The 26767-nt window shown below is 45.0% G+C and overlaps 3 protein-coding genes across 4 annotated transcripts in view; 1 reads left to right on the forward strand and 2 right to left on the reverse strand.

The window, feature by feature from the left end:
* Positions 1–582: 582 nt before the first annotated feature.
* ATP5MJ (ATP synthase membrane subunit j) lies at positions 583–9858 on the reverse strand. The gene is made up of 4 exons (XM_090034132.1): positions 9719–9858; positions 5571–5694; positions 4763–4783; positions 583–771 (listed from the first exon to the last, which is right to left on the reverse strand). Exons 2-4 carry the CDS (start codon positions 5692–5694, stop codon positions 746–748), a joined length of 171 nt encoding a protein of 56 aa, XP_089890258.1. The 5' UTR covers positions 9719–9858; the 3' UTR covers positions 583–745.
* Positions 9859–10181: 323 nt separating this feature from the next.
* TDRD9 (tudor domain containing 9) overlaps positions 10182–26767 on the forward strand; it is a 141588-nt gene continuing 125002 nt past the window's right edge. Inside the window, exon 1 of the mRNA XM_090034129.1 lies at positions 10182–10402. Coding sequence (XP_089890255.1) covers positions 10182–10402 — 221 coding nt within the window. The remainder of the gene's footprint in view (positions 10403–26767) is intronic.
* RD3L (RD3 like) lies at positions 20692–24449 on the reverse strand. Of its 2 annotated transcripts, none has more exons than XM_090034131.1 (4): positions 24344–24449; positions 23358–23444; positions 22424–22729; positions 20692–21620 (listed from the first exon to the last, which is right to left on the reverse strand). In XM_090034131.1, exons 3-4 carry the CDS (start codon positions 22720–22722, stop codon positions 21323–21325), a joined length of 597 nt encoding a protein of 198 aa, XP_089890257.1. In that variant the 5' UTR covers positions 22723–22729; positions 23358–23444; positions 24344–24449; the 3' UTR covers positions 20692–21322. The 2 variants fall into 2 exon arrangements, with proteins under 2 accessions (XP_089890257.1, XP_089890256.1); XM_090034130.1 differs by lacking the exon at positions 24344–24449 and adding an exon at positions 23626–23765.

Here is a 26767-nt window from a genome sequence, read left to right on the forward strand (position 1 = left end):
GATGCTGGTCTCTATGCTGCCCTGCTGCATATTGGAATCTCTATCAATGCACCCCCTAACTATGGACATTTCAGCAAATCTGAAAACATTTCATGATACCTGTTTTTGTTAACAATATGGCTTTTGCTTTGTAAATTTTCCTGCAGAACTCAGAGGAGCTTTTTCAAGAGCAGAGTTTCCATTTTTTAAAACTGCTTACTTTTAGCATCAAAGAAATGCTGCTATGTGATTTAGATAACCAAAAGTTACATAGTGACAACAGAAATGTTTATATTGCTGAATAGACTAAATATGCATTTACACTCCAAGTGTTTTTAAAATGACATGGAAAATTCTGAGAGAAAACATCTTTTCACGGGAAATTCAGAAGTCTTTAAAAGAGGCAAAAAACCTCACAATACTGGTTCTTGTTTGAACAGGTCTACTATTGATGTGCTTAGTGTTAGCAAAATGTTAGTTATTTCAATGTATTCTTATGAGAGGTTATGGTATGTTGAAAGTTACCTTGTTTTACACCATATGGTTTCACGTGCCAAATTACTTTACTTTGAAGTTACAGTATTAAAATACACTCCAGAGTACTACATGCTCACAGATTTATTCTTTAAGTACGGTGGCTGGATTATTGTACAGTTTTGGAACTGTACAATGCTTATGAAGTCCAATTACATTCCCTATGGTGGTAGTAGCTTGCTTCATTTATAACACGGATGAATCACCAGCTGCATACCCAAAGAAGAGCTACTTAATGATGACCAGGATCAGAGGATTCTGAAACAAACACATGATTTAGATTGTTCAAATTGTAAAGCAATATAAAAAAAAATCTGTCATTTACAACCTAAAACCATCTACTATTACAGTTACCAGAATGATCAGCACATTGAACTAAAACTAAGATAAATATTCAAAGCACTGTGCATGAGGTAGCTTGTTACGTTTTAAAATTCTCCTAATTTCAAGATATGCAACCTAGCATTATTTAAGCATACATGGGTTCCTCTAAAGCACTTTTGGGTAACATATGGAAAGATTCAGAATTATGTTAAATGTTACTGCTTTCAATGTATTGGGACTCTTCTTTAAGATCAACTGCAAATGTTATGTATCATTTTACACACACAACTGACTAAATTTGGAGCAAGGGCATCATCTGCTTTTGAAACAGGACAGTTACTACAGCTCATAAATTTGCTTCTCACTTTTAAATACTCAGAATTTGATACAACTTTTAGATTAATATTCTTGTACTGACAATTTAGCTGAAAGGAAAAAATGGTAGATTAACCTAGTTAGCAATTTCATACATTTTTAAAATGACTGAATATATCCTTTAGCATTTTAAAATTAAACCCACCCAAGCTCCCATATACCAATATTTAGCATTAACTCCTTTATGCTCAAACACATACAAAGAAAAATATATCAATTTAGCAAGCTGTAAATGCTCTGCTACCAGGTTATAACCAGAGGTAATGGAAGGTTGGCGGATCTCCTCCAGCAGGCTTTAAACTAGGCTCGTTGGGGGGAAGGGGAAGACGAGGGAGGAGCCTTGGACCACTAAACTAAGCAGCACTCACAAGTACAGCCCAGCCTAGGCTGATGAGCGGAACATATACACAGGTAAGCAACAGGGGCCAGGGCAATGCTGAGATTAGGGGGCCAGTGCACGTATCCACAGGAGGCCTCAAATGCCTCTACACTAATGCTCGTAGTATGGGAAACAAGCAGGAGGAACTTACCCTCCTGCTAGCTGACACCAACCCAGACATAGTAGGCCTCACTGAAACGTGGTGGGACCCAACACATGACTGGGTGGTGAGTATCAAGGGCTATAGGCTGTACAGGAGGGACAGGCCAGGGAGAAAAGGCAGGGGTGTGGCACTGTACATTAAGGAGGAATATACATCCTCACCAGGTAGCACAGAGTCAGAGGAGGGGCACACTGAAGCGTTCTGGGTTAGAATATAAGGCAAGAGGGGAAAGAGACTTAATGGTGGGGGTCTACTACAGACGACCCAACCACAGGGAAGAGCTAGACCAGGAATTCTCAAGACAGCTCACGGAGGTAGTTAGGTCAAAGGACATGGTCGTCATGGGTGACCTGAACTTTCCAGACATCTGCTGGGAAGACCAGTCATCCAGGTCTGACTGCTCACATAGGTTTCTAGCCAGAATGCAGGACCTCCATCTAACCCAGGAGGTGCACAGCCCCACCAGAAGAGATGCCTTGTTGGATCTGGTCCTGGCCACGGGTGACGACCTGGTGCGGGTGCTCGACCACCTGGGCGACAGTGATCATTGCCTGCTGGAATTCACCATCCAGTGCAAGGTGGCAAAGGCCTGCAGCAAGGTAGCAGCCCTAGATTTCAGGAGGGCGGACTTCAACGAGCTAAGGAGAATAGACGGGGAAGCATTGAGATCCCGGAGGGGAGGGGAGTCAGGTATCCAAGAAGAGAGGTTGCTCCTTAAGGAGACGATCCTCCAAGCCCAAAGGGAGGTAATCCCAACACGGATCAAAGGGGGCAGGAGGGCGCAAAAGCCCCCATGGCTCACCAAAAACGTGGGAGTGTCTCCTAGCTGAAAGGGAGGCGCATACCCAATGGAAGGGAGGGGTCATCACCAGGGATGACTATACTGCGGTTGCTTGGGGATGCAGGGGGGCAGTCAGGAAGGCCAAGGCAGAGATGGGACTGGGACTAGCTCCCCAGATCAAGGACAACAAGAAGTCCTTTTTTAAATACATAGGGGGCAAAAAGAAGGTACTGGGTAACGTGGGACCCCTGCAAGACACACTAGGAAATTTGGTCGTCACACCAGATGACAAAGCTAACCTATTTAAAGACTTCTTTGTCTCCATTTTCTTGAGCAGGGACCAGATCAGCCCGCACACTGGGCCCCCCTCAGGCCTCAGGGGAAGCACACTTAGGCCAAGGGTCAGGGAGGATCTAGTCAGGGAACTTCTGGAGGGACTAGATGTACTCAGATCAGCTGGTCCAGATGATCTCCACCCCAGAGTGCTGAGGGAATTAGCTGAGGCCATTGCGGGACCCCTGGCATGGCTTTATGAGCACTCGTGGTGCTCTGGTGTGGTGCCACAGGACTGGAAGAGGGCCAACGTGGTTCCCATCTTCAAAAAAGGAGGAAGGAGGACCCGGGGAACTATAGGCCAGTTAGTCTTACCTAGAACCTGGGCAAGCTTTTTGAAAGTATTATTCTGACACATGTCCACGAGGGGCCAGCGGGGGAGATTATGCTTAGGGGCAACCAACACAGGTTCATTAGAGACAGGTCCTGTCAGCCCGACCTGGTGGCCGTCTATGACGGGGTAGCAGCAGACAGTCTTTCTGGACTTCCGGAAGGCCTTTGACACTGCGTCTCACCCCATTCTTATTAAAAGACTGGGGGACTGTGGTGTCGACACCTACACAGTCAAATGGGTCGCCAACTGGCTGGAGGGCCGTACCCAGAGTGTGATGGTGGATGGGTCATTTTTGACCTGGAGGGACGTGGGGAGTGGGGTCCCCCAGGGCTCGGTCCTCGGGCCTGCACTGTTCATCATCTTCATCAGTGACTTGGACAAGGGGGTAAAAAGCACCCTGTTCAAATTTGCTGATGACACTAAGATGTGGGGGGATGTGGGCACATTAGAAGGGAGGAATAGGCTACAATTGGACGTAGACAGGTTACGGGGGTGGGTGGACAAGAATAGGATGGGATTCAGTGCTGACAAGTACAAGGTGATACACGTGGGGAGGAAGAACTGGCACCATACCTACAGGCTGGGGAACTCCCTTCTCATCAGTGCAGAGACAGAAAAGGATCTTGGAGTCATTATTTACGCCAAGATGAATATGGGCAGGGAGTGTGGGGATGAAGTCAGGATGGCCAACCGCACCTTGTCATGCATCCACAGACGCATCTCAAGCAGGTCCAAGGAGGTGATCCTCCCCCCCGTGTGGCACTGGTCAGGCCGCAGCTGGAGTACTGCGTCCAGTTCTGGGCGCTGCACTTCAGGAGGGATGCAAACAACATGGAGAGGGTCCAGAGGAGGGTCACTCGCATGATCAGGGGCAGCAGGGCAGTCCCTACGAGGAGAGGCTCTTGGACCTGAACCTGTTCAGCCTCCACAACAAAAGGCTGAGAGCAGACCAGCAGGCACTGGGGGAGTCCCTGTTCACCTGAGCACTACCAGGAGTGACTAGGAATAACAGTCACAAGCTGGCAGAGAGTAAATTCAGATTAGACATCAGGTGCTACTTCACTGTTAGGGCAGCTAGGATCTGAAGCCAACTTCTAAGCGAAGTGGTGCTGGCTCCTACCCTGGGGGTCTTTAAGACAAGGCTCAACAATCACCTTGCTGGGGTTGTTTGACCCCAGTACTCTTTCCTGCCATGGCAGGGGTTGGACTTGATGATCTGCTCAGGTCTCTTCCGACCCTACTAACTATGAAACTATGAAGCTCCATCCTTGGAGGTTTTCAAAAATGATCTTGTTGGGGATGGTCCTGCTTTGAGGAGAGGGTTGGACTAGATGACCTCCTGAGGTCCCTTCCAACCCTAAATTTCTATGATTAGCAGTGCGATACAGACAGAACTATAACTAACTAAAGCTTTGCCCTTAAGTTCTACTTTGCAACATACATATATTTACACACATACATACATGTATCTAATTTCAACTTTAAACAAATAGGATTTGTTGTGAATTATTTTATTACCTAGAACAACATACAGCAGTATACATTTAAGTTAATACGTACTGTTTTTCTTGTCTTTTTTACCTAGAAACAGAAAGTAAAAAAACATAAATTTTCCAAAAGACTTTGGATTTATATTTGCCCACTTACATTTTCCAAGTCTTAAGATGTTCAGCCATCAATGACCAAGTCAAGCCATAGCATATACAATCACAAGCAGTAGCATGTTTACAGTAATCTCTGATAATGCGCTAGTGAAGATTGGAAATGAACAAGATAGCACCCCCATGGTGCAGAGGTATCTTATGTTTAACACCAAGTTATTTTTTAAATAACAAGTGTAATGAAGTGCAGTATTTATAAAATGTTACCATAAGTGTCTGCTGTTAGATCTTTGAAATAGAAGACGTGTATTTTTGATGAGTAAAGGAATCAAATTCAGACTCATTAAGGTTCCATTGATATGCAACTGAGTTTAGTTTTTATACTAAATTTGGAACTTGTTTGCTAACCAGGGGATAATCCCACTGTTACAGCTTAACCTATATGTTCAAATTCTTACTTAATTTCATCACAAAATACAGGAATTTTTAAATAAATAACTCCAACAAATGCTCTCTCAGAGACACTATTAAGTTGGCATAAAGTGTTGGTGGTGCTGCTGTCTCTTCACTGGGAAGTTTGACACCTATACTTATAAGCATTTTCTAGTGTAGATCTGGCTTTAGCAAGAAATGGTACAACTTCCAATTATCAAAATATATAGAACTAATTTCTCAGATACAGGTCAATTGTATCTACAACAGAAGGTATCACTTCTGGGATTTCAAAGTAGGTATAACTAACCTAAGATTGAAACAAGGTGACTTACCGCCATATGAAATTTTGTAATACATGTAGCTGGTGCATGCCAGGCCAAACCACACTTCTTGGTAAACTCTAGTGCAGTAAGGTTTCATGGTCCCCCACCATCTCCGAGATATCTGTTGCAACATCTGGAAGTTAATAAAAAGCAATTGTTTTGGTGGAGTTTTAAGACTCCTTATATACCCGATGTTTTACATTCATAACTTTTTTGAGGTCTCTGAAAGAATAAGGGATGTTACCTTTAAAGGAAGATATTTGATCATAACCCAGGTTGAATTTAGGTTTCACTTGGGTACTGGTAATGCCCTCATTTCCTCCTTTTGCAAAGCCTACGTTTTGTGGCTGTGGTGTGTAAAAAGGGCCAGAATAGAAGTTTTTATGGACTGTTTCAAAGAAATGGTTGACTGTGAACATAAAGGACTGGACTTAAGGTCCCAGGAAGCATCTTTTTATCATATGCTCCTATTTTCTGATGTATATGATCTAAAACAGTGGTTCTCAACTTGGGTGCCACAAGACCCTTTCAAGGGTGTTACAGCAATCAGGTGGAACTGCCCTGTGTGCCTTGCAAGCCTAGAGCAGGCAGAAGAATCCACCCTTGCTGCACATTCTCCTCCTGGTTAGAGGGATGTGGAACTGTCCTGCTCACTTCCGTTCCCAGGAGGAAAGTGTGAGGGCTGGGGCAAAGTGAGAAAAGCACTTGTCTACTTGAGGCTTATTTCTGGCTGTGCACAAGACAGGCAGTGCAGTTGCACTTGGCTATGGCAGCAACAGTAGCTGCATCCCAGCTGAGATCTACTGAGGCAAGCTGAGGTATCACAACAGCAGTTCACCTGGAAACTGCCAAATCAAAAGAAACATGGAGGAATGCCCTGAATTTAAAAAGATTGAGAAACAGGGTTCTAAAATACCTTATCTGACAAATGCTAGTGAGGAGTGATAAAAGCCTGTAGCTTTCTATTAGAAAAGTGAGTAACTTGATCATAAAAACAGCACAAGAATGCTGCTTTTAGGATGTATGCAGGGAATTTAGAGTTAAGATTACAACTAAGGTGCTATCAAAACAAAAATAAAAGTTAATTACAAATAATTTGAGGCCAAATAGTATTTAAGCAACAGTGACAAGTGGGCCAAGTACAGTCGGGTTGCATCTTACGTGGGGGTTACGTGCTGAAGTCAGCGCATAAGGCGAAAATCACATATAGTTGAAATCTCCCTTCCTGCCGCGCTCCTCGCCCCTCTTGTCCTCTGCCACTTCGTCCTGCCAGGGCAGCCAGCTGAGTGTGAGCGAGCTGCCACCCCCCAGCCATGCCGGTGTGTGCAGGCAGTACCACGTGGTGGCCGCACTACGTGCCGTGCCCCAGCTGGTACCCGATGGCCAGCCCCAGCAGCCGAGTGCGTATAGCTGAATTCGCGTAAGTTAAATACGCATAAGATATGACTTGAATGTTAATCCACCAGTGAGAACTCTTGACATATGACTCACTACAATCCCTGTCCACAAATTAGATCACTCAACCGTTACCTGAAGTGTTTATCATCTCATCCAGTCTACAGTCATAATTGTACACAGTAGCTACTAGTAATATCACTTGCCTATAATTCAATTCCTTCAGATGTAGCCTCTGCAGAGATTTAAGCTAACCGTAATTACACAGAGAGTTGGAAGAATCTCACCACCTTTTTCATAAATTAAAAAGCAGCATCATTATGCCAAATCAATTACCTCTAAGGGTTATGCTCCACATTCAGATTAAAGCTGGACAGAAACCAGCTCTAGGGTTGTTATGTATTTTCAAGCACTAACTATATAACTCGCTCTTTACAGCTGTCTAGTAATTTTTTAGGAATCATCATAGAACATGAGGGTTGGAAGGGCCTTCCAGAGGTCATCTAGTCCAGCCCCCTGCTCAAAGCAGGACCACCCCCCAAATTATCATCCCAGCCAAGGCTTTACCTAGCTGGGTCTACAAAACCCTGCAAGGATGGAGTCCACAATTTCTCTGGGTAACCTGTTCCAGTGTTTTACAACCACTCTAGTGAGAAAGTGCTTCTTAATAGCTAACCTAAATACTAAATAATTACTTTGTACATGTGGCTGGTCTGCCTTTATTGTGTGATTACCCAGTGAACTGAGACTATTACTTTGCATGTGCAGCTGGTCTAAATTTAGTGTGTGATTGATCTGTGAACTGAGTAATATCTGTAATATGTGGTGGTGGGGGGGTAATATATGCATCAATAGGTTTTACGCTCATTAAACCAGAGCTTTCAAAAGCCAACAAAAATGGCATAGTTTGAGCTATTTAAACAGACCTTCCCCTGATACTCCATACAGTGTGGTTAAGCACCATCATAAGAATTGCCATTTACTATGGTCAGACCATAGGTCCATCTGGCCCAGTCTCCTGTGTTACAGGGGCAGAAAGTAGATGCTGAAAGGTAAAGTGAGAACTAGGTCTGTTCAGGGTTCCCCACCCCCACTGTTCCTCCCTCACCTGCAGCTGCCACCATTCAAGGCATGGATAGGCAAAGTGGCAGATCCAGTTGGTGGTCAGACTCCATTTCCCAGCAGCCCCTGCCCACGTGGCTGGGGCTGGTTTCCATGGGGACCCCAGCAGCTGCCGCACTGTGATAGCATAAGGCCAGGGTTTCCGGAGACCAGCCCCAGCAGCACTGGCAGAGTGCAGAGCTGCTCCAGAGCCCAGCTGGGATCCTGCGGCCGTGAAAGTGTGGTCCAGAGCCAAGGCAGATCCATGATCTGCAGCTCACATGCTCCAGGCAGGTGTGTGCAGGCAGCTGATCATGGGTCTGCCTTGGCTTTAAACCACACTATCAGTGCCACAAGATCCCAGCTGGGCTCTGGAGCAGCTCCATGCCTTGCTGGGAACCGTGCTTGCAGGGACAGTGCCGGGGGGCATTATAGCAACTCCAAGATTCCCCATAGCCCCTCCTCCCAGTGACACCATTGCTCTTGCCTGCTCCTGTCTGCAGCACAGATCCCCTCAGCAGCTCCCTCACCAGCAGGCTGGCACTGTCACTGCTGCCTGCCAAAGCTGGTGAGGCTGGTTTCCACAGAAACCCCGGCCCTGTGCCATCACAATACAGCTGTTACTGGGGTCTCCGTGGAAACCAGGCCCAGCCACATGGGCAGGGGCTGCTTGGAAACAGAGTCCGCTGCTAGCGGGATCTGGCCCACAGGCCAGACTTCACCTGCCCCAGATTTAAGGTCTATGAAGCTCTGATTCAGGGGCTGTCTCTCTCCCCTATGTTCAATCGCTACTGATGCTCCTTTCCTCCAGGAACGTGTCCAGTCCTTGTTTGAATCCAGCCAAACTGTCAGCTTCCTCCACCGCCTCCGGCAGGCACAAGTTCCACCCCTGAATGACACCTGGTGTGAAAAAACTTCCCCGTGTTAGTTTTAAACTGACTACCTGCTCTTTTCATTTGGTGACCCCCCAGTTCTTGTTACACAAGAGTCAATAACAAGTCTCTATCAACTTACTATTTTGTAAACTTCTTTCTCAGGTCCTGTCCCCCTCCACCCCCCTAAGTGCCTCCTTCTAAACCAAGGGGTTGGCAACATTTTTGGGAAGAGTACCAAAAACAACCTTGACTCATAAGGTGCTGGAATGCCACAGGTGGCCATTGGGCTCGATCCCCCTATGGCAGCACAGCTCAGCGCTTTCCCTGCTGTGCGCCCAAAGGTGCAGTGCCAAGCAAAGTGCTGTCGGTGCCCGACCTGGCAGTACCAAGCCACAATCTGAATGGAGCAGCATCGCCTCTTCTGTCTCTCCTCGCAGGGCAGCCCCTCCATAGCTTGCCCTGCTGCATCCTGAGGGGCAGCCCAGACGCAGGAATTCATAAAGGGGCATAAAGTGCCGGGCGAGGCCCCCAGGCACCAGCCCCACCCTCCCCCATCGTGGGAGCAAAGCAGGCCGCGTCCCCCAACCGGTGCGTCCTGCAGCCCCGGGAGGAGCTGGGGACGCCTTTGCCAGGATGCGGCTGGCAGGGGAGAGCGGAGGCCCGGGAACGGCGGGATGTGGCCTGCCCCAAAACAGCGCCGCGGGGCGACTCCCGCAACACCCGGCGCCAGAAAGCAACTCCCCTCCCGCCCCCCACCACCAGCCGCGGACCAGGTCCAGGACCCACCTCGGCGAGCGCCGACGAAGGTCACGAAGCCGGAAATGGAGCTGCAGCGCGGCCTGCCGGAAAATGCGGCGCCAGCGAGAGGAAAGGCTAGAGCGTCCGCCGCCGCGCCCCGCCCATGACAGCGCCCTCCGCTGTCTGGCCCCGCCCCGCTCTCTCTCCCTCCCTCAGCCCTTTGGCGCAAGACACGTTAACCCGTGCGTCCCTAGCGCCCTCCCCCGGGAAGGAGGCAGGGCAGTGGCGGGTGGGCGGCCACTCCGGGGACGGGGAGAAAACAGACTCAGGAGTATGCCGCCCGCGGGCGGGTGGGGTGTTCGTACACAGGGGCAAGCGCAAAACTGTCCGTCCACACTACGAGGGGTAGGGGACGCCTGGCGCATGCGCGGTGGGAGGTGGCGGGCACGTGACCTAGGTAGCGGGAATGTGGCGCATGCGTGGCAGCAGAGGCGGGAACGAGGCTGGGCGCATGCGCGGTGGGGAGGCTTGGGTGGGCACGTGGTTGGGGCAGGTGGTGCGAGGCGCCGCCGCCGCAGCAGTCATCATGTTGCGAAAGCTGACGCTGGAGCAGATCACGGACTGGTTCACCATCGGCAAAGCCGTCACCAACGTCGAGCTGCTGGGACGCGATCCCGCGGCCGCTCTCCCCCACCCCGGGCCTGCCGTGCCGGCGCCGCCCCCCGCCGCCGGGTGAGCGCGGGGCGGGCGGGCCCTTGTGGGAGCCCGCGGGGATGCTCGGGGCGCAGCAGAGACTTCTGGGAAAGGGGACCCTCCTTCTGGCGCCCGCAGTGCGGGTGGGAGCGGGTTGAGAGGCCCGCGGGGTCGGGGTGGGGTGCGCTGCGAGGTTGGGGGAGGGTCTATAGAGAAAGAGAAGCCCCGGGTGTGCGGCTGAGGTGACTCACTGGAGGCCTGGGCTGAAGGAGCAGCCATAGCCCAGTCCTGGTGTTGTGAGGGCTGCTCCTTGCAGGGACAAGTGTGTTGAGCCATGATTTGCTAGATTGGGGTATAGGCCCCTCTCGCCCAGCCTCACGTCCTGCCCTGGCACCATGTGGCAGGATGACCTGGGCAGGGGTTCCTGCTAGATTGGTCCACTTCACTCTTGGCTTGCGAGCTCCCCAGCACGTGTCTGGCATGCTTCAAAGACACCCCCGATACCTGCTTTGCTAATGTGCCTGCCTTGGGTGCAGGGTTGCAGCCCCTTTTTGGCTTCTGGAGCCTCCTGCTGAGGGTCTTGCTGCTCATTTCCCTGCAACTTCTTGTTTATGCACTTTCTGTCCATGACTTTGCTGAGTCCCAGGATCTGGTCAGCCTCCTCCTGGCTCTGGCCAAGCTAGCCAGCTCCCAGGCCAGCAAAGCGGCTCTGGTTGGGGGAGGGTGGGTTTTGTTCCTGTCCTTCCACAACTCATGTCTCCAGTTGGTGTTGAGCTGCTTGGTGGGTCTAGACCCATGAATCTCTCTGGCACAGGTTTTCAGACTTTTTTGGTTGGTGTACCCTGGTGGCTGCTTGATGAGTGGGGGGGCCACTGTGGCTGATGGACGAGCAGGGATGGGTCTGGGGGGCAAAACTGGAAATGCCTGCTGCTTCTTTGCACTGTTGCTGTGTACCCCCTGGGACCTTCCCAGGTACCCCTAGGGGTATATGTACCCCTGGTTGACGAGCCTTGCTGTGGCACATCGGCTCGCCACTGTGTGACATAAGGACTAAGAGTGGATACTGGAAGGGGGAGTGAACAGGATATAACCAGTGTTTTTTCTCATTTCTTTCCCACTTTTAGCCTCCAGCATTTAGGCTGCTGATGGATGTGGAAAAAAATGTGAAAAAACTAAAAACGCTTTACTGCAAGAAGCAGCATGTTACTTCAACCCAGCTCTGTAGTGTCTGTATTGATCAGGCGCTTCAGCAGTGCTTTTTGGCACTTTTATCTAAATCTTATTCAATCAGCTATTAGATAAAAAAGTGCCAAGAAAGCCCCACTAAAGTGCTTGATCTCTACATACAGTGTGTGAGCTGGGTCCAGTGAATGTGATACCTCTTCTGGGCATGTGCTGGGCTTGGTGTGGGGGTGTGCTAAGTTTAAAGTGAAGCACCTTTTTTTTTTATGTCTGTAAGCAGCCTTAAAGTCTAGGAAGCTCTGATTCAGCAACCATGACCCTCACTCCCATGCTCAATCGCTACTGGTGCACCTTTCTTCCAATGATTTGTCCAATCTCTTTTCTAATTTGGTAATTTAGTCTGGTGCATTTTTAAAAGGTCTCTGATCTTTGGTTCCTAACTTGGAGTACAGCCCTAAATGTTGTATTATTAAGGTGACACATCTTTGGATCGTTTGACCATCAAAAGGTTTTAATTTCAGTTGTCTAGTTTGATAGTCTTTACAGCAGTTTTTGTTTCCACTGGCAGGTGTGTGGCAGTGTGTATAAAACAAGTTAAAATGTGGGTAAGTTCCCTGCTTCTTGGATGTATTGGGAGATGTAGCTTGTTTGTTTTTAAAACTTTCAGGAGAAAAAATACTGTGTTTGTTATTCTGTTGTCGTAAACCATCACATTAAGACCTAGTTTCATTGTTTTAGGCTCTGAGTAATTACCTAGAAATTTTTGCACACTTTTTAATCTTTTAAATAGGCTCAGATTGTCAGTGATATTTTAAGTATTGCTCTGCACAGTATTGCAGGGTTTTATTTCACTGTCCTGTGATCTAGTGGTATCCTCAGCCTTGAATTAGGTGTCTGGGGTGCATGAGCAATGCATGGGAAGACTTAGATGCCTGGAGAAGTCTCAGAAGGCTGTGGAGTTACCTAAACTGGTTAGGATTGAAATGCAGAGGAAAGGGGAAGGGCTCAGGCATTCAATTTGGCATGCTTGGCCAGCGACAGATGCCTTGTTTTTTCCTGAGCTCTTTCCTGCAGGGACTTAAGTCACATCAACTGCTTGTATAGTCTGCAGCTGTGTTTTCTATTCTATTGGTGAAATACTGGAGAGGAATGGGAGACGCACACTCCAGAATACTCAGTGGTCTCACAGAAGATAAGGCTTTTACCTTCTGTCTGATGATGTCTGCTGTGCCTAAATGGTGACTGAAGTACCTATGTACTTCTAAGGAGAGGAGTAGAGTAACGGTTGTCATCCTTCTTGGACTAGAACACCAATAATTCAAGGCACCCATCGAAAAATGCCAACTCTTAGTTTTCATTCAGTGTTTGACTACAGAATAAGTAATTAGAGCAATCTTTCTGTTGCAAAGACCTCAGAAAGCTCATGGGATTAAAATGTTTTTAACCCCAAGCAGGTCACAATGTTTTTAACACTATAAATTTATATTTCTATATCTAGTGTGATATATGGTTGCATGTCTAACAGTGCTAACATTGCACTGCTCCCTCTGGCGCCCATGATAGGTTCTCAAGGCACTTCAGAATGCTGCATCACCCTGGCCACAGAGACTGCTGGCATAGTAACCATTAATGTATTTTTTGGGCCATCTTGCATGCAACAAATTTTGGTGTTCTAGTTTTGTATGTGGAGACTTTTTAAAAGCATAAAGTGGAACTGGCACCCAACTTCCTCTGGCTTTTTAACAAAAATCTGGGTGCCAGATTCCTGGATGCCTCTCTGAAATGAATCTCTGCTAAATAGTTCCATTCAACTCCGTCAAAGGCTTTTTCTGCATGCAGTGGTAACCTGTAAGGACTCTTTGCTGACTGAGCAGTGAGGTTCACTTCAGTAATTGCCTAATGTTCTGATATTGACACATTTAGACTGTTTAGTTTGGTTAAAATCTTGTGAGCCATTGTTTAAACTGGATAGACTGCACAGATCTATTCCTTACACACAGCTCTCTGCTTACACACAGCTCTCTGCTTAGATTCAGCTTGCTCCAGGACGTGTGTTGGAAGGGATTTAAATGTTGCTCATGGGGTGCCCAGATGCCTATGGGGACAACAAAGCACAGACAACCTTTAGTGAGGGCATACCCAGGGAAGATATTCCACTTTGTCCTGGCTTGATTTGAGAATAACAGATGCTTCTCTTTAATAGTACAGTATAAGAAGCTGTTGAAAATATTGGTCAGTTTATGTGGAATGATCCCTAAAGCGTTAAATGCATCAAAATACCTAGATTATATTTAATGGCTTCTAAATTTTTTTTTTTTTTTTTTTTACAGCTCCTTAGCATCTTAAAATTTTTTTGCTTACCTATAGGTTTTGTTGGGACTAATCATGAAATATGTTACTATGTTAACAGTTACTCTGAAAACTATGGCACTCACTATAATAAAAGCAAGAATATAAATTTTAAAACTTGATATATCTGATTACTAACGCTTTTTGTTGTCTGATTTTTGTATGTTTTGAGTGTTAGATTTGATAGTAGGCTTGTAATAGGCATACTTTTTAAAGGTTAAAGTTCATCCAGTTATTAAGATAATTAGCTGACCTTTAAAAGCTGAGATTAATTTTTAAAAAATAGGCAGTTATATAATTTTTAAAAATTGGCTGGAGTCTGTTTTCTTCACATCTGGCCTGTGGGGTTCCCCAAGGATCTGGAAATTTTGGTGGTGAAGGAGTAGTAGCAGTATTAATTGCTACTCCCCTGCTTCCAAATGCCTGGACTAGTGGGGAGCCCTACAGGTCAGATGAAGTGGCCCTGCACACTGGATAGTAGAGGTGCACCGATATATAGGTTGGTATAGTATCAGCACCAATAAAAAGAAAATTGACATTATTGGCAGTTGGCTTGTTTTGACCAGTATAGCCGATAACATCACCAATAAATGCAATGTGTATGCATGAGCTGCAACATGCACACAGCCAGGAATGCAGCCCAGCAGCTTAGAGAGCAGCATCTGACCAGTAAGCCTGTAGGAGGGAGAAGGGGCATGGGTGGCAGATTGAGGCTCCCACAGTGAGGGAGGGGTGGGGTAGGGGCAGGGTATGGGATGGAGCCATGGGTGGTTTGCCCAGAGGGATGGAGAGTGGGGCGGCTCCTGCTGTTGCATGCACCCCTGGGTGAGGCATGGGGGGATGTGTCCCCTGCATTTGTGCGTGGGGTTTGGGTGTGCTAGGGGCTGGGGACTGTGCTGGCCTTTTCCTGGGGTGGGCAGTGCTGGGTTGGGGCTGCGCTCAGGGTGGGCAGGGATGGGGAGTGGTGGGTATGGGGGGGGGGCCATGGAGAACTTTGGGGTGGCTATAGCCCCCCCCCCACAGTGCTGCTGCTGCTGCCCTGCCCTTGCCCACCTGCCCTGAGTGCAGCCCTGGCCCAGCTTCCCCGCTGGGAAGAAGCTGGTATAGCTGCTGGCCCCAAGCCCTCAGTGGGCAGCCCGCCCTTGCCCCGTGCAGAAATCTGGGGGCACATGCCCTCCTCCCCTGTGCCCCACAGGGGTTCACACAGCGGTGGGAGATGTCCTCCCTACCCTCGTGCACCTGGACGAGCTGCCCATGGCTCTGTCCCCCAGCACCACTTCCTTCCTCACCATGGGGGCCTTGATATGCTCCCCCATTTCCCCCCCCCCAACAGATTTACTGGCTCAACACCGTTCTCCAAGCTGTGGGGCTGCATATCGGCAATTGTATCGGTATCAGCTGATGTGGCTGGCTAATGATGGGCCAAAAGAATCTTTAATGGTGCACCCCTACTGGATAGTGCCAGCTTACGGCCAGATCCAGCCCATAGACTAGCCCCTTGCTACTTGTCCATCCTTGGGGCGAGAAGGCTGGGTGCCACTGAGTTAGTCTCCTGTGAATACATTTAGTGTGTTCATGTTAATATTGTATAGTGCTAATTTTAAATCAGAACAGTGTGGTTCTAAGTCCAACACTTTACAAAAGGCTAAGTAAATTGTGACTAGGTAGTTGGTATTTCCCACTAACTTGTAATCTGGTCTCCTGAAATGAAATCAGATTTGTCTGTTAACATGCATTTTTCACAAGATCAGCTTGGCTGGCGTTATGGTCTTATCAGCTATATCCTGTTCCATCCTTCCTGGTTTTTCCCATGATTGATAATATGTTAACTGGCCCACTTGGGTCATCTTAGCCTTTTCTCAATATTGGAAAGACATAAGTACTTTTCCAGACTTCTCGTATTTCCCTAAGATTGCAGGTTTTATTAGAAAGACATTTCAGTGGGACAGATCTCCTCTGTCAGATCGTCTCGGGATCCTGGTGAAAGTTAGCTGGGCTTGCCAATTCAGTGTTTGTTCAGTGGCTGTTATTTGACATTCTCTTTGATTACTGAGCGACTAGAAGTTACGTTATCACCTTCATGTGTTACAAATATGTCATCCTGCTTTCTAGATGTAGAGCAGAAATATTCAATATTCCTGTCTTTTCTGCATCATTATTACCTGTTACAGGAACTTTCCCTGGTTGGGCTTACCACAGATTACGAATAGGCCGGAGAAAACAGGCTTGGTACCTTTTATTACTGAATATCAACGTAGCCACGCAGCGGCTAGAACTCACCACGCCTCACGCGCCCTAATGGTGCGCGAGACCGATGAACCTGGCTGGTGAGTGGTTTCTGGGGTTTCAGGTCGCTGGGATCAGGCGGGTCTCTGCGTCCTCCTTCGGTTGGCCACACCGAAGGCTGAGCCGCGTCTGTGTTAATCTGCCGTGAATTGTTCCGAGTCCGTTGGACGCAGAAAGGACCCTGACGATCAGGTGCAGGCTCCTTTTATAGCTTAGGTGACGTGCGGTGGTGTGATTGCGTGAGGCACCTTTCGATAGGCCCATGGCGCTGCCTGACTGGCGCTGGACTCCGCCTTGTGGAAAGTTCTAGCTACCGCTTCTCTCTTGCATTGCTGGCAGAAAAACAACTATGGTCTGCCTAGCAACTGTTACATAACTCTGTGCAACTCTTCTGATTGGCGAACACGGCCACTTAACAGACGTAGTGATCACAACACTACCAATTGTTCCATCTCTGTGTAGTATTGGTTTTATGTTGCTTGGATTAATTGTTCTCACCTTACTTGTCCCTGTCTGCCATAGATATCTCCCTTGTAACTGTTATTCCTTATCAGTTTTCTAATCTTCCTAATTCCTGGTTTAGTGCAACTGCTTTCTATTCCCCTGTTTCTCTGGTTCTTATGTATTACTAGCAAATCGCCCATCAAAAATGGTGTGGTAGGATGGTGGGGATGGAGCAGAGCTTCAGGCCCGTCCCTGTCCCCCCGGCAGTTTGGGTTTGGGGTGAGGGCTGTTCCCCCTCCTCTTCCCCCCACCCACCATGAGCCTGATTGCATTGCTGCCCTGCCCCCACTTTGGGCCTGGGTCCACTCCCCACACTCTTGCCCCCACCACTCTGACTGGTCCCCCTGCTCTGGGGCCGGGCCCGTGTCTACCCCCCCTGCCCACTGCTTTGGGCTCGGACCTGTTCCCCACCTCCTGCAGCTTTGGGTCCGGGTGTGTTCACTCCCCGTGGCTGCCACTGCCCATGCTACTGCTGCTCTGTGCCTGTGGGTCTGGTGGTGGGTGTGGGCCCAGTGGCGGCAGCGGGCCCGGGGTGGCATCAGCAGGGTGGTGGCTGCGGCTACTAGTAACCACCCCCTTCCCTTCTCCCCCCCCCTTGCCGGCTCTTGTTGTGGGGTGGGGGGGTGCTCCATCCCCTGGCTCCAAGGAGCATATTGGGGGGGATGAGGCCAGTGCTGCTGGCCTTGCCCCCTGGCTCCATCCCCTCTGTTATGGTGGGGCTCTGGTCCCCTCCATCCCCCTCTGCCTCCAAGGACCAGGGCAGGGCAGCCTCCGGCCCGGCAGTCCCACAAAAAACCTTGCTCCTCAGTCCCCACTGTCATGGCAGTGCTCTGCCGTCTGTCCTGTCCATCTGGAGCACTCTGGTTAGCTACTGAAATGGCCAGAGTGCAAATAAAGTGTTATGGACAGACAGACTACAGATTTTATAATCTTAGAATTTTTCCTATATCTAGTTGCTATCTTCACTTTGCCGTTGCTGCTATTGTGAAATCATGGCTGCTTTGGCCATCAGATAATACCTTAAAGAAATCCCACCTGTAATTCACTTGTTTTGGCCAAGCAAATACATTCTATCATCTTTTTCACTCTTTAACCAGAATTTTTTATTTAACAAATCAAATTCTCAGTTTCCTGTCTATAAATGGAATTTAGTTGTTTTTTACACCATGAGTTTTATCAACTGCTTCATGAAACTGATTTTCTATTTTAAACTTAATTTTGTCATCCTCTACTCACTGACTCATGGTCTCCCCTGTGACATTTACAATAAGCACTAATAAAAATTAGTGGCAACATTGGCAATTTTTCTAAAACTTGTGATCTTCAAAATAGGCAGACTCCCTACTCTGCCTTCCCCCTCCCCCCGTAAAAGAATTAACATTCCACAACTCTAAATGTAAACTTTCTGCTATTTTTTTTCACTGTGTAACTAAAAAAGAAAAAAAGAAAAAATGTATCTAATAAAGTGGACTTTCAGAGCGGAGACCTAGTGTACTTCGTCAAAATGTCTTTAAGTCAGATAAATAATTTCATGTTTTGTCACAGGACCGGTTGAAATATCAAGTCTGGTAAGATCAAACTCTCTGGATCTTCTGGTTAGTTAATTTTCTCATTGTCCTGCAGAGAGAGAACTCAAAGTATAACTCATTCACTAGCAAACTTTGGCAATAGGAAAAAATTTCAACAGGGGCTCCAGTGATTTATCTTTTGTTATGAGCTTCAGAAATGGCAAATACTTGCTTATTAGGTCTGTGCAAAGCAGCTAGTATTCGCTTTGGATTCACCTGATTTGGGGGACAGTGATTCAATTCAGTGATGTGAATTGCTGTCCCAAATTGATTTGGTCGAATCTGATTTGGTGAATCAAACAGGTCTCAACCCCGGGAATGGCTGCCCTGCCCAGCCCCAGCACTGAAAAAAAAAAAGTCCTGCACTCACTGGCTCCTGCTGGGGCTGGTGGGGGGAGATCCCTGCTGCCCTCTATTGCCTTGCACTGCATGGGAGGGGGGAGGGGCTCTGCCACAAGCCCCCCACCCAACCGCTCTCCCAGCCCTGTCAATGACTGCCTCGCCCAGCCTCAGTATCCTGGCTTTTTTATAAAGTGCCCTGCACTCACCAGCTGTTGTCAGGTTGGAGGGGAATCCCTGCTGCCCCTCATTGTGCGTGGGGGCTCTGCCTCAAGCACCCAGAGGCCTCTCGCCACAGCAGCAGCCGCCGATGAATGCGGGGCTTTTTTGTCAAGTGCCAGGATGCTGGGACTGGGTAGCCATTGACGGGGCTGGAAGAGTGGGTGGGGGATGGGGGCTTGTGGCAGAGGCCCCCACGCAGCAGAGGGCAGCAGGGATTCCCACCCCCCTGGCAGGAGCTGGTGAGCTCAAGGCTGGGGCTGGACAGAGCAGCCATTGATGGGGCTGGAAGAGTGGGCAAGAGTCAGGGGGGCTTAGGAGGGTTGGGGGAGGAGGCAGGGGATGAGGCCTGGCAGGGGTTTCTCCCATGGTCCCTTTCCCCCTCCTTCAGCCCCCCTCCCCCACTTACTGACATGGAGTCTAGGTCTAGCTCCCTGCAGTGGCGAGTGGAGACTGTCCAAACCTTTCTCACAATCTTTTCTGAATCAATTTGGACCTTTTTATTGGTCTCCTGATTCAATTCAGAGATTTGGCAGACAAATCGGGCCAAATCTCCTCCGAATTGAATCGGCACCCGAAGCTTTGCACAGCGCTATCGCTTACGTCTTCCCCCTGTTCTCCTGGATATGCCATGGCGCCTGTCCGTCTGGACCTTCTGAAAGGCGTAGAAAAGAAACTCTGCTCCCATGATTGGATTATAGAATGATCCGCTGATTTCTTTTCTCTGTACCGACTCTATTTGCTTGCAAGTCTCAGAAGTCGTCTTTATTTTACCGTCTTGCTGCCAGTGAATTGCTGTCTTTTATCTTTCAGATTCTTCTGAGGACTAAGCCTCCAGTGCGCCTATTTATGCTTGTCATAGACTTTCCAGTGCCCTTAAAAAGCTTGTGAGGCCAGGAAAATTCTGTTACTGAGATTGACATCTGTGCTACATGAACTTATTAAAGATGTTAAGAAAAAATGTTTAAACTTTCAGGAAGTTTTCTTTAGGCTGTCTTGCAAAGTACTAAATGAAGGGAGGTTGGTATAGATAGCTTAGATTTTAATTGTAAAATTGAATTTCCGTTACAAATATGTATTGTATTCTAGTACTTTTAAACAAGGGTTGTGTTTTGTATTTCCAAAGATTAGTGTTTTTAAGAGGTATAATGGTACTGTAAGCCTAGCTTCTTGGGAAAGCTTAATTTGCTCAAACTTCACTGTATTGTATTGTAAGCAGTTTTGTGGAAGGAAGTGTGTTGACCTGAAAATGTAGGGACATTTCTCAGATTCAGTTGTACTTTTTGTCCAAGGAACTCTATCAAAATGTCTCTGTATACTCTTAGAAAATAATAGGGGGGAAAAGGTTTTCTCTGTATGATGCTTTATGTATCATACTTTCTGAATAAGATGTTTACAATTGAGACGCACACAATTCTTTTATGGTCTAAGATTAAAAAGGAAAAGCAAGTTTGGAGTCAGATGGTTTGCGGAACAAAAAGAGGCACAAATCTTTTTTCTGTAACACAGGCCAGGCACAGTTGCAGCAAATGTGGGTCCTGGCATCAGTTTTCATTGATTTTTCTGCTCTAGTTGTGCCAGTTGTGACCACAGCTAGTACGTGTTAGTTAAGTCTAATACAGCTTTTTATTAGACCTCAAAGCAGCAACAGAAATCAAAATGTTTATACTTTTTAATTTTAAATAACCAAGTAACCTATATCCTCCCAGAATAATTCTTGACTTGTTTATCATTCTACAAAACCCGATACTGTAAGATACCAAAGCACTGAGAGCTAGTTCAGAATCTGGGTTGCAGGATAATTTCTCCCAGTAAAAGGCAAGAGGTGAAGGTAATAAAACGCTGTTGTTAAATGTCTTCAAGGAGAGAGAATGAACCATTAAAATGAGGTAAATATCCAGATTGTTTTCATTCACTTCATTAGCGTCATAGTGTTGCAGCCTGTGCAGAGCACAGTTCAGAAAACTAACCATTAGTACTGTATGTTATACCTTTATTAGACTTTTTCCCTTTCACAGGTTCTTGAATTCGTTAAATAGTAGTTCAGTTAAAAAATTTTCTCAGTTACGTTGAATATAAATTGATTACTATTTTAAAGCATCCATCTCACACTATAAGTTTCCTTTAGAAGCTAAAAAACTATATGTAGATCACAAAGTAGAAGTCCCTGCTAACACATTGCACAGTGATCATATTCCAAAATATGGAAAACAACTTGATCTTGTTATAGTACATGCTGTAAGTATGGTAAGAAAACAGGATTGTTTCAACACTTCTTTTATAAAAGTTTAGGTACATTTTTGGTGAAAAGGTTCCCATAAACACAATATCGTTGTGGGAATAAGAATGGTAAAAATGGGATTATTCTAATTCTTTCAAATTTGTAAAATATATGTAGACTATAATGAGGGATTTAAAATTCAGACCTTGCAATAAAGAGAAGAATGTTATATTTCTTATTTCTGTATGTGTCTAGACTGGAAGAGAACTGAGGACTGGCTGAAGAAAAAACTTAACTTGTTGGGTAATAATGTGGTAGGTTCCAGATTCTATGGGAGAAAGTAGGAAACATGCTTTGTGTGTTTTTGTCAACATAACTTGAAACTGTTGGGATTTCATCTTTGTCTGATTTGTTAGAGCTGTTGCTAGATGCAGTAATCTGTACAGAACAATTTGTATTCCATCCATCTACTAGTTGCTCTTGTTGGTTTTCTCTCTCAATAGTAGTTAGAAAATCTTTTAAAACTTGCTTGAATATGTAGACTATTTCCCATGGTAAGACATCATTTTCTGCCAAAACTTCACGAAATCTAGAAACAAACGAGAATTGAAATCTGATTTCAGTGCTTGACTCTTCTATAAAGGTATTCCTGCTCTTGTTTCATAACGTGTGTTATAGTCACATTTGCTCTTCTCATATGAGAGAGAAAGAAAAGCTCTTACAATGCATTTGGTTGCAAGGCAAATGTTAAGAAGGGTAGAAGTTATTTTTTTTGTGTTGAGCCATTTGGCTAAATTGATTTAAGATGACTTTTGCCCTCAGGTATTTCTGGGCTTAAAAAGGAGCATAAGTTTGCTTTTGTGTTTTCCATATAGTGCTACAAGGCATATATAATTACATAAAATATATTAATTAGGGGGGTTTATGAAATTTTCTTTCAACAAGGAAAAAAATTGATTTAAAACACCCTTCAGTTACATGAGCTAACTTTGAGAAATTTAATTTTAGTCTCTACAAATTCTGAGAAGTCTGACTTTGTTTATACAGTATTACATTGTTAATAATCCTGTGGTCATCAGGTAAATGAGAGGAATGCTGATAACGTTTAGGTATGGAAGTCTAAGCATTATAGATGCTTCTTGTTTTTCTTGGTTCATCTCAAAACACAGGGGTAGAAGCTGTTTTCAATATTTCACATTATGAAATTTCAGGCTATTTCTAGAAGAGCTGTAGGACACTAAAGCTCTCCATTTAAATGCCCAGTCTGTTTGGTTTTGGGGGGAAAGGGGAGGTTGGAATCACAGCCAGACTTAATTAACTCTGAAGAAGAATAAGGGGGAAATTATTTTTTGCTGTTAAGTGAAAATTACAGTAATTGTAAGGAGAAATTACCTGCTGAGGACAGTTCCAGTTTGACAAGGTTGAATTTGGGAGCAAAGAGCTTCAAGCTGCCTTTGTTCAGTAGCTGGGATTGTGGCTTGAGGATTTTGATAGTTCTTCAGCCAGTTGTAATCCACGCCGGTTTTCTGGACTCTTTGTTCATTTTCAATTTCTTGCACTAATCTTTCACGCTCTTTCAGGTGCCATTTCAATTCCCTCAGCAGGGTCTTTGTTACTACTTCTGAGCCAGGGTATTGTGTAGGTTTGTAGGAATAGTTTTTGGGCCATTTCATCCAGCCAAAAAGTGGCATTTTTAAGCTATGAAGAACCATAATGTTTAATCTTCTCATAAACTGTAATGTTCATATAAACATCTTGGCCATTTAAGATATGAATGGAAAATCCAGAAAGTATTCAGTGCATTTATGATATAGTTGTACATATGTTCAGTGGTAAAATATTTTGCTGTGCAACTTAATTCTCTAGTCCAAAATCAGATCTGACATACTCTTAACATTTTATAAAGATTGAAAGCCTGTTGTGGCATTTAATGTTTGTGTTTTATTGGATTAATTAAATCATACCAAATTATAATGGTATTTGAAAATACGTTGTTAGAGTAGAAAATATCCTTTGAAAAACTGCCATGCTGAAATGCTGTAAGTATGCAACTAGCAAAATAAACTTTCCCATTGAAAAAAAAATCTCTGACAAGTAAACTATAGTTGATCAGTTTTTAGAGAGTGAATTTCTACATTTTCCATTCTTCAGAATTCTTATCCTGTTAGTTTTTAATAGAAAATTATGCATTAGTTTCTGGAAAAACAGCATAGAAATCTAATGGAACTAGACTCCAAATTACAGATTTTTTTGTGTGAGTATATTTTATAATTATACTTGCTACAAAACAATATACAAATTTAAGTGAAATAACATCATACTGTACCTTTGTGCTTGTCTGTGTTGTAAATGAGTTTTCTTGAGTTGCAGGTTGTTTATTCCAGCATATCTTGTTTCCAGGCTGTTGTCACTGCTAAAAAAAAAGATGTTTTTTTCATTTACCTACTGAAACTTTACTTGGAAGAATAACTTTCTGAACTGAGGGGATCTTGAATTCTTTTGTTTCTAAGGGCATTTAATATTGTAGCATAAAGAAATCCTTTTAACTTAAGATGTATTCCCAAATATTTTCCATAAAGTCCATTAAGATCAACCTTTTGATTTGAGTTCCACCTATAGCAGCAATTAAAAAAAAAAAGAAAAGATGGTAACAATTTCAGATGTTTGTTGCTAAATCCATCCAAAGATATTGGTAGTGAGATGAATAATGATAGTCTGAAGCAGCTACAGATGTGCTCCCAGCTAAAGTTAAGACTGTTGCATGATGTGATGCTTGGCTGTGCATAGCTGTAGGTCACAGTTTAGTGCTGTATTTTTATGCCTGTAGAGCTCTAAAAATAACTATGTTGCTTTTATTGTCTAACTAAACTTTCAGGCTATTTAAGATGTTAGAAGATTTTTCCTGTTGTTTGAGTTGGGGGAAATGGATCAGGCTTTTTTCTGTTAATTTTAAGTAGGTTACAATAATCCTTTTCTAGTGAGAGATGTTGTTAAAGTTCATTTTAGCAAAGGCGCAACAATAATGAGCTATTAATAAGGCTGTTGAGTGAAATTTGTGGCTATGTTAAATACTTTTCTTCCTAATGAAGATCATCCCTCTCATAGCATTAATTTGTTTCATTACAGTTCATAGCTGTTAGCATTTTTAGTTGATATTTAATCTCATTTATCAAATGAGATTAAAGAAACAACTTTGCAGTGCCTACAGGATGTCATGAAAAAGGTATTAATCTAATTAAAGGGATGGAAGAATAGGATAAATAATAACAAAATAAGGTAAAACTGGTTTAAAAAAAGAATTTTAAGTCTTACCATAGACTACTTTTCTTTCAACTTGACGGTAATCCTTGCTGATTTATTTTGGGGATATCCACTTTAAAATTCATTTTCGGGGATAGCATGGTGCATACTAAAGGTCGCTGTAGCAGCCATTTTCCATTCCAGTTATCTGGTCTCTTCCTATTAATCTAAAGAGCAGGCATGATGTATAAAATGCCTTCTGTTCAGCTCTCTGCTGTTTAAGTGACTATCTTTTCTCCTTTAAGGATTCTTCATTCCTACTTTTTGTCTCCACTGTTAGGTTGAACTGTTGGGAGAACAGGGGTTGTGTAAACTGTTTTAGATGTCATGCAACATAAAGGATGACGTGAATGGCTGTTATTAAAGCTGATATTACTTATACATTGGAAAAATTCAGATGTCAGTATTAATCACCTTCAAGTGGAAGGTTTTCACAATGCATTTTACATGGTACTATAAAAAAGGAAAGGAGCTGGGCTTACAAAGACAGAACTGTCCTCACGAATTTTCAGATGATATTAAAATGTTTCTTGCCACTTCTTTTCCAGTACAGTTAGAGTATTGTATCAGAAAGTAAACTGCTGTACAATATATGGATAATTTAATGCCTTTTAAAAAGCAAGAAGGTACATACTGGAAGGTATATCAATTTAAAAACATAATGAGCAGTCATGAAAATATTATATCTATAGTTGCTTGGTTGCATTAATTTTAAGGCAGTGGTTCTCAAGCTTGTTAGAGGCAAGGCACTGTTGGAAAATGCTAGCTTTTAAGTTTTACTTGTATTTTTCTGTAGTTGGACAACTAGAGCAGTTTTTCTTTTGCACAGAGCTCAGACCAAAACAGGTCAGAATGTTTTTAACACTATGGATTTCTGTTTGAAATCTCTGGGTTTATCTTGTGAATCATGTTTGCATACCTAACAGTGCTAACACTGCACGACACCCTGTGACACTTTTCAAAAGATCTTAAGGCACCCCAAGGTGCCGCTGCACCATGGTTGAGCCATCACTGACTCAGACCATTAAAATATTAAGTAATTTTATATTAATGTAAAACTACAGGTACTTTTTTTTTACTTTCATAAGCAAATCCTTTAAATTTATTTTGAGTTACTGTTTGCTTCAGTGCCATCCTCCAGAAAGTTATACAGTAAAACTTCATGGGGTGCAAAGCCTTTTCTCCTTAACATTAGTTCTGCCTTTTAATTTTGAGGGCTGCCTCTAATTCTTCTGTTGTTGGAAATAGGTGATTTGGTTGCCTTCTCTGTACCATTGATCATCAACCTCTAGCATAAGAAAAGGGTCTTTTAGATTTGTTGAAATCATATTTTAATATGATTTTGCCACTTAGGCTCTTTCCTTGCTTCTGACGTTAAGAAATAGACACATGTATATAAAAAGTACCCTTAGTATTTGGAGGGTGGAAGTTGCTACCTCATAACCTATAATTTTGACTGTTTTTGTTGTCCTGTTTTGAATATTTTGGTCACTTTTTAACACTTTCTAATAATGACCAGGGATCCTGGTTTTCTCAGATTTAAAAAAAAAATTGCAAATTCTCTGATATAAACTCCCCTAATCTGTGATTAAAATGAAAGGCCACAATATATATGGGTATCGATTGAACACAGTATTTTATTGATATATTGACAATTGTAAAGCAGTTTGGAAGCCTTCCAGTGCCTTAATCACTATAATAAATTCTAACTACCTGTGCATTTTGTTATTTGATTTTTGGGGTTTTTATCATGGAAAATCAGAGCTCCCCTGCCCTTGGACACAAGTCCAGGCCACTCACTCCCAAGTCACAACCCCCTGGCCCTGCTAATTCATAATCTTTTCTGACAATTAAACTTATTAGTGTACATTTGGAGCATGTCTATATGTTCATTAATGCAGGGTGGTTACTGCACATTTCTTTAGTACTTGTATAGCCAGGTGCTAAAGAAATGCACAATAACCGGTAGGGGTGCAGTGATAAAGATTTTTTGGGCCAATACCAATAGCAAAATTATTAATGAGCCATATCGGCTGATACTGATCCGATTGCTGATATGAAGCCTGGCAGCTTGGAGAGCAGTGTCCAGCTGGTAAATCTGGGGTTGGGAAGGGGTTGGGAAAAGGAAAGGGCATAGGGGTGCAGATTGAGGTCCCTACAGTGAGGGAGGGAGCCGGGCTGGGGCCAAGACAGGCCCTGCCCAGCTGGGGCAGGGTGCGGGATAGAGCCATGGGGCTTGTCCGGGGGGGGGGGGGGGGTGCAGATTCTGCCACTGTGTGCAGCCCTGGGGGAGATATGGGGAGTGTGTCCTTCAGATCTGTGCATAGGGCAAGGATGGGCTGGGGCTGGGTTCTTCCTGGTGCAGGGCTAGGCTGGGGCTGCTCTTGGGGTGGGTAGTGACAGTGCTGTAGTGGGGGGGAGCTACAGGGTGGGCCA

Source organism: Crocodylus siamensis, chromosome 2 (assembly GCF_052110815.1).
Source record: "Crocodylus siamensis isolate JL-2025a chromosome 2, ASM5211081v1, whole genome shotgun sequence".
Classification (NCBI taxonomy): Eukaryota; Metazoa; Chordata; order Crocodylia; family Crocodylidae; genus Crocodylus; species Crocodylus siamensis.